The following is a 12,231-nucleotide window of genomic DNA, read 5'->3' on the forward strand; positions in this document are numbered from 1 at the left end:
CTGTCCTAATCTATATATTAACAATACAACCAGTACCTCTCATCCTGTAACTCTTGTATCTTTTGCTGCATCTCTTTACAAAGTTTGGTCTTTTCCTCACATTCTTCTTTAAGTTCTCGAACCTGTGTCTTATACAGAGTCTAGAATTTGAAGTAGGAAAGAAAAGGATGTGACTTACATAATCTAGCTTGAAGGCATACAAAAATTGATACAAGATGACATGGTATGCTGCTCTTTAACCATAGGCTCAGTTCAAGCATAACCATCCAAAGCTTACTCTGAATTTAATGATTAAGCAAAATCTCTCACTGGTTCTTTGCCAAGTTTGGTTATTATGCAATAACTTTATCCTAAGCCTTAAATACCACATGATTGTTTGAATACAGCTTCAGTGCTTCCTGGACCAGATGTGGACCAAAAGTCTTGAAACATCCAGAAAATTATTCACATGATGGAATGAGCTGCTCAACTTCTTCCTTCCCTTAACCTGAGCTTGGGATGCCCTTCTAAAGCTGGCACATTTCTTAATATGAACTCTTTCATACTGCTTAGAGATCAAGGAGCGGTAACAGGGCTGCAGTCAATTATGAAGGCAGACCCAGGAATAAGAATTAACTTTAAATTAGAGGGATGAAGAGCTTCATGGCTGAGAGAAGAAGAAAAGGTAACGTTATACCTAGTAAGCAGATTGGTATAAAAGTAACGAAGCATAAAACATACCGAGAAATACTGTTCAGCTTCAAGTTGGTCTTGAAGCTCTTTCATCTGTCCATCTGCATCTTGACGTTCTCTAGAAAGCAACAGAATACATCAAAGAAAAGACACGAAGATTCCAAACAAGTAAACAGGCTGCATTCACATTCTTTATATTCTGCAGTTCAATCTGAGTCTTTTTCAGTTTAATATTGTTAGCATACTAGCTAGAACAGTGTCACTGATAAAGCAAACAGCCACTGACAACCTCTCTTAGAATGTCAATATTTTTTTGCAATAAATCAATCAATTACCTCAGCCTTCTGCTAAATGCATGTCTCTTAACTCCTCCAATTATTCTGTTCTCCCCACCCCCCCATTTTCTTTTACACCTTCTTCTTTCAGGTTTTCAGCACAAATCTTCACGATCAACGTGGCTCTTGGCTTTTCAAAAAGAAAACTACAGCTCAGCATTACTTTAAAGAAAGTAAAATAGAGCAGATCTGCTTACTTGCGGAGTTCATTGTTTTGTTTCTCCAGACTTAATTTGATTTCCTGAAGATGGTTATTCTCCTGTTTTAGCTGCTTCTCTGACATTTTTAAGGTGTTGACCTGTTGCGTTTGCATCTTGAGGTCATTTTGAGTGAGACAACGCTTTTGTGTTTCTTGCTCTATTTTTAAAGTCAGGTTTTTAACCTAAAAAATAAACAGAAACATGAGGCTTATGAATCTACATAAGGAAGAAACATGTAAACACTGTTTCTTATTGACACTTCCTATACAATTTGCTCCAAATGCAATGCCTCCTACTTATTTCCATGTAAAGTACAACACATACAGGGAGCAAAATCACACTACATAATAGAGGAAATTCTCAGCTACTACTTTTCAACATCACCACCACCAGCTAAGCATTTTTGCCAGTGACAAACAAGAGCCTGAATGCTGCATTCATAAAAATCTATGCCAGTGGTGACTCATGTTTTAACAGCTGCTATAATGGCATTGTTGCTAGGAAAATGCTACCCATGCTGTCCATCTTTCATCGGTCCAAACAGATATAAGTCAGAACATGTCAAATCTGGACTATATATAGTGTGTGTGGTGGGACAGTCCAGATAAGACTGGCAGTGCATTCCATGGTCTTCAAATTAGTATGAGGCCCGGAGTTATCGTATTGCAAGAGAAAGATTGTCTTCTCCGACCTGACTCTAAGTTTGAGCTGTCAGCTTAGTCACTGTTGCGATGTTAAGGCCAGAGGTGATGGTTTGTCTTTGTTCCAGGAAATCCAGAAGCGTCATCAATTTCCTCTTCCATAAGACAGGGCACATCATTTTACCCACCGAGGGCTGCATCCTGAACTTTTCTTTCAATGAGGAATTCACATGTTGCCACTCCATGGACTGTTGTTTTGACTCTCACTTGTAGCATGACATCACATCTCATTGCTGGTAATGATGCGATCCAGGAAGCTCTCACCTTCAGCCTTGTTCTGGCTTAATAGGTCTTGACAAAGTTTTATATGGTGTTTCTTCTGCTCCTGTGTGAGCATTCATGGGACTCACCTGGTGCAAATTCTGCAGTATTCCACCATTGTCACTAATGCAGTGAAGCCAATACCCAGCTCCAAACACCCTAATTGTAATCCTCAGATGACCTGATCAAGATACATTTTGTAGTATGAGAGCCATGCATGGATATCTTGAATGTTGTTTGTCTTCAACATCACTGTTGCCACTGCTGAAACACACCACTCATCACCTCACGAGCTCACATCTACTGTTTGGTCTCCAGAAACATTCAGCAAGTGTCAGTGAATGTAAATGAGTACATTTTTTCTGCATGGAGGAACTGAATGAACCTTTGCTTCATAAGCACTTCCATGTCTGATGGCATTTTGTCAGACCCTTTTGTTTGGTCCCTTTGCTGCCATCTGTCACAAGGCAGAAATGTTCAGCCTCTACTGCTATACCACCAACATCCACCTATGAGACTGTGGGCCAACATAATAAAATAGGAGGCATTACATTTGGAGCAGTCCTCATACATTATTGTACAACATGCATGTTTTTTAATAGTTAAATCTATTTCTCTCTATATATACACTTATAATGTACATATATATGTATCTTTGCTTATCTTTATTACTATATATAACTTAATTATGTCTGCATATATATATGTATATATAACTTTATTATGTCTTTGTTATGTCTATAATAAAGTTATTAGCACACAATAGATAACCTAGTCTTTCCATGTATTAATTTCTTAGCATCCTACATTCCAGAATAAAAACTCTGATATCAGTACTGCTGGAATACTTTAGAAGAACAAAACTACTCTGTAAAGTTGGCTTTTTAAAGCTCCAAACACAAAGAAGTAAGAATTGCTGCCGTTTACATTCGCAAACATCCTAAATATCGCTATAACAAAAGGAGAATTCAAAGACATTTAAAATTAGTTTCCACTTAAGACTTCTATTGTCACTGTTACATACATCTTCATTTAGTTTATCCTTTTGCTTAAGGAGTTCATTTATTTTCTGTTGTGATTGTTTGAGATCACAATCCAACATGGAGCGCTGCTTTTCGGCTTCTAACAACCTATTTTCCACTTTTTGCTTCAAAGCTCTCTCTTCCAAAAGTTTCTTCTCCATTTCTGTGAAGAAAGAGATTTAAGGTCAATCTGCAGACGAGTCAAAGTACAACAGGAAGTTTAAAGGGGTGAAGGAGGTGAGAAAGAGCATCTACCCACATTAACAACATGTAACATGGTTGTCAGTTACGACAGAGATTGCTGAAAAGTGATTCATTAAATTTTTCACAGTAAACTGTGGAAAAGCACCCCAGAGCATTCCTTGCACAAATTTCTGCCTTAGGACTATTACTCATCAGTTGCAATACAAAATCCAGTTTATTTTCAAGACGTTTGAGAGGGATAAAAGGGTGGCTTTCCTCTTAAAGAAATATTTTCTATCTATAGATCAAGCATTACTTTGACTGTGATAATCTGAAATCAACTAAAGAGTCGAAGCTGTTGAGGAAACTGATGGACCTAATGACTCATATGGTACATCTGAATCACTTTTCTTTTTTGAAACATAAATGCCATATCACAGAAAATGAATTAATGACACTGGCAACAGGAATTCTGTTTTATTCGAAGAGACTAAACCTGCCTGACCGTAACCTAGAAGAACAAAGACCGAAGGATTACAACTGATTTACAAAGCTAATTATATTTAAAAAGAGCAGGGGAATAGAGAAAACATGACTACATTTAAACTTCTATTGCCATTCAAAAATGTTATTACCTACCCTCAATAATTTATACTTAGGTCTAACTGTGATGTCAAACACATACCTTTCATGGCTTCAGATTTTGCCTCCTCTATAGATTCATAAATCTTATTTTTGTCTGCCAGTCGTGCTTTTGTGGCCTTATGTTCAGCTTCCTCTTGCTCGAGGTTCTGCTGCATAACTTTGAATTTGTATGTCATATCTATTTCCATGTTGCTCTTTTCCTGTTAAACAAGAAAAGGGCATTAAAATAAAATATTTAGTGTGTCAGGTTAGATACAAAACTTCAGACAACATTAACATTATGGCTTGGAAGTATGCAGAAGACACAGCACAGATCCTGATGTCATAGGAATTCCCTTCTGCTACCCAGAGAGAAGCACTGATAAAGAGCTCTAGAAGTATATAGCGATGTTCCCAGCTGTAAAATATTATAGAATTATTAGTATTAGCAAAATCTTCTTTCTTTCTTGTCTTCTTTCCCCACTTCTCAAACTTCAAAATCAATGAGAAAAATCCACAGAGAAAGAACTGATGCTGAAAACAAGGCTTACGTTTTCACACAGACTTTGTCTCCATGTCTCAATTAAGGAAATCCCAACCATACACAGGAATGTACCGCAAATGTTCACAAGGAACTGTTGTTACCTTTTCTAAATCTGTAAGTTTTTCTTGCAATTGCCTTTTCTCCATTTCTAGTTTGGCTAATGCACTCTTTCCATTTTTTACTTCTTCTTCCAGGCTTGATATTCGACCTAATAAACGAACAGAACATTAATGATGCTGGGCAGTGTGTGAAAAAACATGTACTATATTGACTGATTGACAAAATGATCTGGTTATAACTGTTAAGACTCATCACAGTGGTTCTAGAAATCATCAGTAACACACACTTTCATCTTAAGTATTTCCCCACTTATTTTCTCTATAATGCATGTCCTAACTTAAACAACACTGTATAAAACAGAGCTCTAATTTAGTTTCTGTCTGAAACTCAAATAACAGCACCAGAACGCGGTTTTAGTCCTGAAGCCAGACAAAAGCTCGACTTCAGAACACTTGCTACAATACCTTGTAAATCACTGATAATCTCTGATCCATGACTTCGATCTCTCCTTTCGGATTCTAGTGCTGACTGAAGATTGAGAAAGTCCTTCTCCAGTTTGAGTTTAGCATTCTCGAGCAGGCAGTTCTTATCCTGCAGTTCTCGATTATTAGCTTCCAACTGCTGGATTTGCTTTGTACTTTCAGTCTGGTTCTTCCTTAACCTGGCTGCAGTTTCAGACTCTGATCGCAGCAAAGAATTGGCTTCATCCAACTAGGATTGATAAAAACATACTTTAGACTGAACAATTAAAACATAACATCCACCACTGCTATTATATTTCATCTAATAAACCAAAGAAATAAGGGCCTATTTCAAGATTACTTCTGAATATGAATACATGACAAGAAAGAACAGCTTTTAGAATTCCATTATAACTCCCATCATTACCAATAAACTCTGAACTTCAGAAAGTGATTATTATACAATATACATATATAAAGTTTGCATGCCTGTCTTTGTAGTTGGTTGATTTTCTCATTGGATATTTGAGAGTTCTGATTCCTCTTTTTTAAATCTTCAAGCTGATCTTTCAAGCTGTTAACTAAAACAAAAACAATTCCGTTAATAGCTGCAGTGAAAAAGATTTTCTCTTTTAAAACCCTACATCAAAACAGAACCCTTCGAGCATGGTTCAACATACCTTCGTTCTCTAAATTGCGTTTCTTATCTGCCTCATGTTCTGCTTTTCTCTGGTATTCTGTATTCTTATGCTGAAGAAGAGCCTTTTCCCTTTCTAGCTGTCTGACTGCAGACTCTACATTTTTCCTTGAAGTTATCTGGATATATTTAAAAGAACAAAACAAAACACATTAATTACGTACAGAATCTTGGCAATCTTCAAGTGATTAAAAGGCAGATTTGGTTTACTTATCGAAGTGGAAAAAAGACACGTGCCGTTTGCTTCTTGCAAACACAGTGCATCAGAACATTTGAACACATTCACCCATCCGAGACCAACTACAGCCAGCTTTTATCACTCTAAGACTGTATGATGGTTTGCATTCAACAAATGCTGTAACTTGCCTAGCAGCAATGAAACATCCAGGTACTGTAAAAGCTCAGCATGCACCTGTATGAACAATACATTATGTTGTACATACCCTGTGCAGATGTGATACATGTGCAGTAGGCGTTAAAGTGCAAAGCTGGGCAGTCCTTTTACCGACACAGATAGAACACACTCCAAATACCAACAAATCAACTGGTGTTACTTGCCATAAATACACAGCTACCAAAAGTAACCTGCTGGCTCCTAAGGAAAAAACTCAGATACAAAGCTGAAGTTTTAATTCCGGTAATTGGTAATGACTGACTCACCTCTTCATCCAGCTCTTTCACTATCTTCTCTAAACGAGTATTAGCAGACCTGAAGGAACATGAAAAATATCTTTAAACCTTTTTGACCACACACAAAAAACAGGGTGTTTGGATATGTTCAATTAATTTTCCCTAAGATATTCTATTTTCAGCCATCACATTAAACATCTAGGGCTGGGAAAGTCACTCAAACAATAGACACATTCTTATGGAAGTACAGAGATAAAAGGGCAGTGGGGGGAGGTGTAGGTAAGGTAGCCCCAAGGGAAGTAAAAATGTTTAGCTTTAAGTTATTCAAAATCATGGTATAATATAAATAATAGTTCTTCACAAACATATCAACCACGTTAAGACAATCTCACCTGTATTTCTGTTCTAGTTCATCTTTGGCTTGCAATTCATTACTGAGTTGTTCTTCTAACTTGCTTAGTTTTTTCTGAAACTGAGTAAAAAGCAAAAAAAACCCCAATGATCTTTAAGTAAGACTGTAATCATATGAAAACACTGTAAAGCAGCTCAATAACATAAAAAGGGAAAGCAAGGAAAATAATTTAACCTTCAGTTATGATTTTTAATTCATCAGCAGATTATTTCATCTCTATTTCTCACCTTTACAAGTTACTAATCTTGATCGTTTCTATGACAGAAAATTTGCTACATGCTGTATTAAAGCCGACCATCACACAATTACGTGGCACAAAGTGCCAGTCATAACATCTCTTTATGCAAAAAATTGTTGCTTCTGATCCTTTTCTGTGCTCTTTCCCTGTGTGGAGTCTTTTTTAGCTGGAGAACAACTATTGGGACAGTCACTTAGTGTCTGGATAGTGAGTTAGGAGATCTGGTTTAGGGGTTTTCTGTAGGTATGGTGGAGGGAGGATGGTTGGACTAGATGATCTTATAGGTCCTTTCCAACCTTGTGATTCTGTGATTCTTCCACATATGATTTAAAAATTAAAAGATGGGGGGGAGCATATGGCCAAACTGGACAACATTCAGAGAACATTGCGAAACGTGCCCCATGCCCTCACACAGAGAGGAATTCTTTCACAAGCAGAATATTAGAAACAGTTTTAAAGTTTGGGATTGTTTTGTTTTGCTTAATATAAAAAAGATCTTATGAATCAAATACCCCAAAATTAAAAAAAAAATAGATTATAAAACACCAATTTTGGAATTGCTTCACATCTTCAGGCTTTCAAACATCTTTTTTCCCCTCCCTTATCCCTCTACTACTCCCCACATGTAACATGCAAAATACTAAAACCCCCAAAACAGGGACACTGAAAAAGACATAAAAACCTTGGGAGTCACTGCTTGGGAAAATGAGAATGGAAAAAATAAGCATTCACATTTAAATTTAGGTTGGCCAATACATCACGCGTTTCCTTTTCAAACTTAAACTATTAAGTAAGTTTTAACAAACTGCACTTGAATAACACAAATGGTTACGTGTGGTAATGAAGTTTAATACATGAGAAATTAGTAGCATTCTCCTCTCAACTGCATATTCAAATTCAGTTGGCAACCTTCAACAGCTCAATAAACATGCCGCACACACTCACTTCAAGTGAGAGATTTATGCTCAATAACATTCCTTTGTCACTATAGTTGACAATTTAATTTTCCAAACTCTGGTTAAATGTGCCACAAATCACATTTGCGCAGCCAAAAACCACAACCTTTCCAAGGGCGATGCTGTTTGGGGCAAACAGAGCCCTACACATTTGTTTTGAAACCAAACTGTAAATGCCAGAAGAATCATAGAAGAACGTGTACTCATTCATCCTTACAGTATGGTACCTTTACATTTGAGCACAACAGTTCATTCATAAGCTGGTACAATCACTTCACTGTTAACTGTTTGGTGAATAAACATCTACAGTACTTAATGATATATCATGTTCACACAACCTAAGTGGGAATTATTTGATTCCTTTCATAACTCAAATATATTCACCTCCTTGCTGTCCTCTAGATAGTAATGGTTGTTTTTATTGAGGAGCATTAACAGAGTGCTCCCCAGAATATCTGATTCCTCGTTTTCAACTTTGCCTCCTCCTGACAGATTTAACAAAAATAGTTAATGAGTCCTTAATACTTACAGAAAAAATAAAAAAAGGCACTAACCTCATTTTTACTAGATTGCACCGATTCATTTTCTCTGCAAGACTGAGAGGAGTCACTTAGCAACCTGTCAAAAACAAAAACAAATCCCTCCTGCCCTTATTCAAGTTTTCAACAACTCTGGCAACCTCCCCAATAAACACATTTCTATCTTTTCTCTCAAGCCTTATTTTGTCCAAACCGATTCTCAGAATGAAGCCTGTTTTACTCCAGTGAACCTTTCTGATCTGAGCCTTTTTAGAACTAAGACTAATGTATAAGACATTTTCAAATCCATATCAGCTTATCAGTTTTACTTAATACTCACAATTCTTTCAAATCTATTCAGATACACTGAATAGGACTTATCAAACAAAATAATGGCATGTAGATAGCAATTGATGCCCCAGCAAGCTATTACATTGCATAAATGTTTTTCTGAAGACCCAACATAAAGCAATTTTAGAGCTAAATTACAAACCCAGCAGTATCTTAAACCTACAACAGATTTTAAAAGACACTATATATATTTTTATGCATATAAAATACTATTTATCTCATAAGAATTATCGAGATAATCACAACTGATACGTTCTACTTAAACTCTGCATATTCTATCTTTACAGTTGAACAGAAATGAATATCAAGCAATGAATAAATTAAGTATCTAGAGTAAAAAAGGAAGGATAGGTTATATGAGAAATTTGCAAGTATATTTCTAAAAATGCACATTAAAGTCTCACATACAAATTATCTCTATAGTAGGTAAATCCTATAAAAGGCAGCTGGTTTCCCACAAAGGCTTTGGGAATTGGAAAGGTTTCCACGTCTCCCTTGTCATCCTCAATGTCATCGAAATTACTGCTGTCTATATCACTGCTAAGCTCAGGAACAACAGGAGCAGCAGCTACAGAAAGGAGAGAAAAGATCAACTTAATTCCAAGATTCAGCCTATAATGTAAGTTGTTCTGCTAGGTAAATGCATAATAATCATGCAGCAGATCTCTAAATATTACTGTAAAGACTGTATTTTTTCCCTAAATCAAAGTATTTTTACATTTACATTAGTTGCTCAAAACATGGCATATCTAATGCACACAATGTATTTGCAAAGGTCATCACGTTTTAGAGTGAAACACTAAATATAATCACCATGTTAAGAAACTTCAGTAAATGTCTCTTTAGAAGTTCTGATCAAGCTCATGAATCAAACAGTTGTTTTTCTCCCCCCCCCTCCCTCCCCCCAAAGCAATCAAGTTCACAATTTCTTGAACGAAAGGCAATGAAACCAACAAGCCTTAGCCACAGATTAAGAAAAAATTGAGATTAGGGAAAAAAAACAGACAACCCATCAAAACAACAATAACAAAAGACAGACAGAAATAGAATGCAACGAGCAGCTTTTCTGCTTAGATTTCTAAAACATACAGTTCTGCTATTCAAAACAGAAAAGCATGAAGTAAAATACAATGAATATCAGACTACTTTCAGAAAGGAGACATTTCTCCTAACTCCTACCTATACAGGTTTTAGAATATAAATGAGAAATAAGAAAATTCAGGCAAAATTCATGATAGATAGAAAACATTTACTTAGTTCATACAGCCTTAAAGTATTTTTCATTTGTGTTATTACTGTTAATTAGCCTTATGCAAACACTGAATAAAAATATAACTTTAAAGCTAATCTACTTACTCTCTCGGATGTTGTCCCAATTCCACTGATCACTCTTAAAGAAAGGGTGATGCTTTATTTCTTCTACCCCATTTCTCCCAAGTCGCACGTCCCTGAACATAGCAATTAAGCCAAATTCACGTTAGGAAAAACAGCACTTGTTTAGCTTTTATTATAACTTGCTCACACGCGGCAAAGAAGCTGTCAGTAAAGATTTTCTGTATAAAACACATTAATGGTCAAATAAAAAAAAAAAAAAAAAGGAAAAACACACCAACCCACGATCCGTAGTTTCTCTTATGAAAATGTATTTATATAAAAATATATAATATCCACTCTCCCTCCGACTGCTTAAATGTCCATAAGTTGGAGTCTGCCACGTGGGGAGAAAAGCAAGAAAGAGAGCACTAAGGCAAAAGCTGAGAAGAAACTCAAAAGAAAAACAAAACGCCAGCACCGTAGGGGAAGAAGAAACTGCCAAGCACCGGTGTCTGCCAAACCACATGACAAACCTTAGGACTCAAGTGGAGGAAGGTCTAACTTACTGCACAGAACAGTGATTCAAGGCTGAACTGAAATAAATATTTTTAGAATTCCATCCTCTGCCCCATAACTAACCCTGACACGTCTTTTGCTGATATTTACAATGAAGTAAATCTCAACTTCAAAAAGAAACTTCTAGTTTGACCAAATGAAATCTCTCCTAAAACGATCTGCAAATAGAAAACATAAAACCAATGCGTGCAACAGAACTAATAAATCATAGGGTGGATGCTTATTCCTTCTTGTCCCTCTAAGTGCCTCATCGCTGATCACGCACACAGAAAGAAGGCATCTGTTTCAAATAAATTGCTTGAGCGCTGCGTTAAATATAAACAGGAAGACAAACACACGTAGGGGAAATAAACCTCGCTGCACTCATGTTATTCAATTCTGCTCCTGTTTTCTCTCTGCCCTGCAGCTATGGAGGGTTAGAAACACTTAAAGTATATCTTTACGGAGCAGAACAAACAATCCTTTCTGTGAATATAAAAACCATTATAAGGCAATTTATTCATTTATGATTGTTGCTGGTTTTTCTCCTGCTGATCCCTCCCTCCCTACAAGCTGAACATTTGGCTGCAGCCAAACTGAGGTGACACATTATCAGTCCGGAGTTAAATCTGAACCTACCATGTCATCTTCTTTAATCAGAAAAATCTAATGTAACCTCTGCTTTCTGGCACTAAAGAAAATTTAAGAGTTCACATCAAGAATGAGCTTATACTAATTAGTATCAATTAAAAAAAACCTCAGCTCCATGAAGGAAGAACTTGATGATTTATATACACCCAGGACAACATCTTCTTTCTCTATTAGCTACACTTGTCAGTGAGTAACACCAGATAAAAGAAAAAAGTTGGAATATTCTATAAAATTTCAGACAAACTTGGTAAATATATGCTTGTTTTCACAAACGTATGGTTTCATTTTTTATAAGCAGCGTCCACTTCAACACAACCATTTGGTCCCTGCCTTTTGGGGCTTGAAAACTACTTCCAGCCCTACAGGTTTGTTGCTCTGTTTCACACCAGGACACAGCTGGATTTCTTCAGCAGAGCACATTGTATCAAGAGCAGCCAGAACCCGGGCAAGAAACAAAATAGAACACCTAGAAAAGTACCCCATAAATAAAAACAATGTGTGGATGATTTTGCAGAGGATAACTGAAGAGAGATCAGTTAAGATACTGGAAATCACTTTTAAAATGCACACGTGTTAATACAATTTAAAACAGAAATAGAACCAAAATAACACATGCACATACCTGTCAGTTAAGAAGGCACAGATGAGGTTCTTTGCATGCTTAGAGATTTCTACATCATCTGGGAAATGTAACGAATTCTTGTGATCCATAATTTTACTGTATGTCCCTACTAAGGAGTCTGCATAAAAAGGAGTATCACCTGAAAACGAAATGGTAAACTTCTTATGATTCTGATAACGTTCAAGTACCGTAAGATGAAGACAAAAAAGAGAAGAGGTACAAAC

The 12,231-nt window shown here is 36.4% G+C and overlaps 1 protein-coding gene across 6 annotated transcripts in view; it reads right to left on the reverse strand.

Annotated features, from left to right (window-relative positions):
* The window catches only part of ROCK2 (Rho associated coiled-coil containing protein kinase 2), a 90,050-nt gene that overhangs the window by 13,516 nt on the left and 64,303 nt on the right, over positions 1 to 12,231 (reverse strand). For 5 of the 6 annotated variants that reach the window (XM_015859413.1, XM_015859412.2, XM_015859416.2 and 2 more), the window contains exons 7-21: positions 12,008 to 12,146; positions 10,222 to 10,313; positions 9,274 to 9,433; positions 8,551 to 8,614; positions 6,783 to 6,862; positions 6,421 to 6,469; positions 5,744 to 5,879; positions 5,553 to 5,644; positions 5,067 to 5,313; positions 4,644 to 4,750; positions 4,060 to 4,219; positions 3,194 to 3,354; positions 1,205 to 1,389; positions 721 to 790; positions 37 to 140 (exon numbers count right to left, since the gene is read on the reverse strand). In XM_015859413.1, the coding sequence (XP_015714899.1) occupies positions 37 to 140; positions 721 to 790; positions 1,205 to 1,389; positions 3,194 to 3,354; positions 4,060 to 4,219; positions 4,644 to 4,750; positions 5,067 to 5,313; positions 5,553 to 5,644; positions 5,744 to 5,879; positions 6,421 to 6,469; positions 6,783 to 6,862; positions 8,551 to 8,614; positions 9,274 to 9,433; positions 10,222 to 10,313; positions 12,008 to 12,146 (1,846 nt within the window). Of the gene's footprint in view, positions 1 to 36; positions 141 to 720; positions 791 to 1,204; positions 1,390 to 3,193; positions 3,355 to 4,059; positions 4,220 to 4,643; positions 4,751 to 5,066; positions 5,314 to 5,552; positions 5,645 to 5,743; positions 5,880 to 6,420; positions 6,470 to 6,782; positions 6,863 to 8,550; positions 8,615 to 9,273; positions 9,434 to 10,221; positions 10,314 to 10,478; positions 10,721 to 12,007; positions 12,147 to 12,231 lie in introns of those variants that run through there. The other variant, XM_032443946.1, reaches the window with a different exon arrangement.

Source organism: Coturnix japonica, chromosome 3 (genome assembly GCF_001577835.2).
Source record: "Coturnix japonica isolate 7356 chromosome 3, Coturnix japonica 2.1, whole genome shotgun sequence".
Taxonomy (NCBI): Eukaryota; Metazoa; Chordata; class Aves; order Galliformes; family Phasianidae; genus Coturnix; species Coturnix japonica.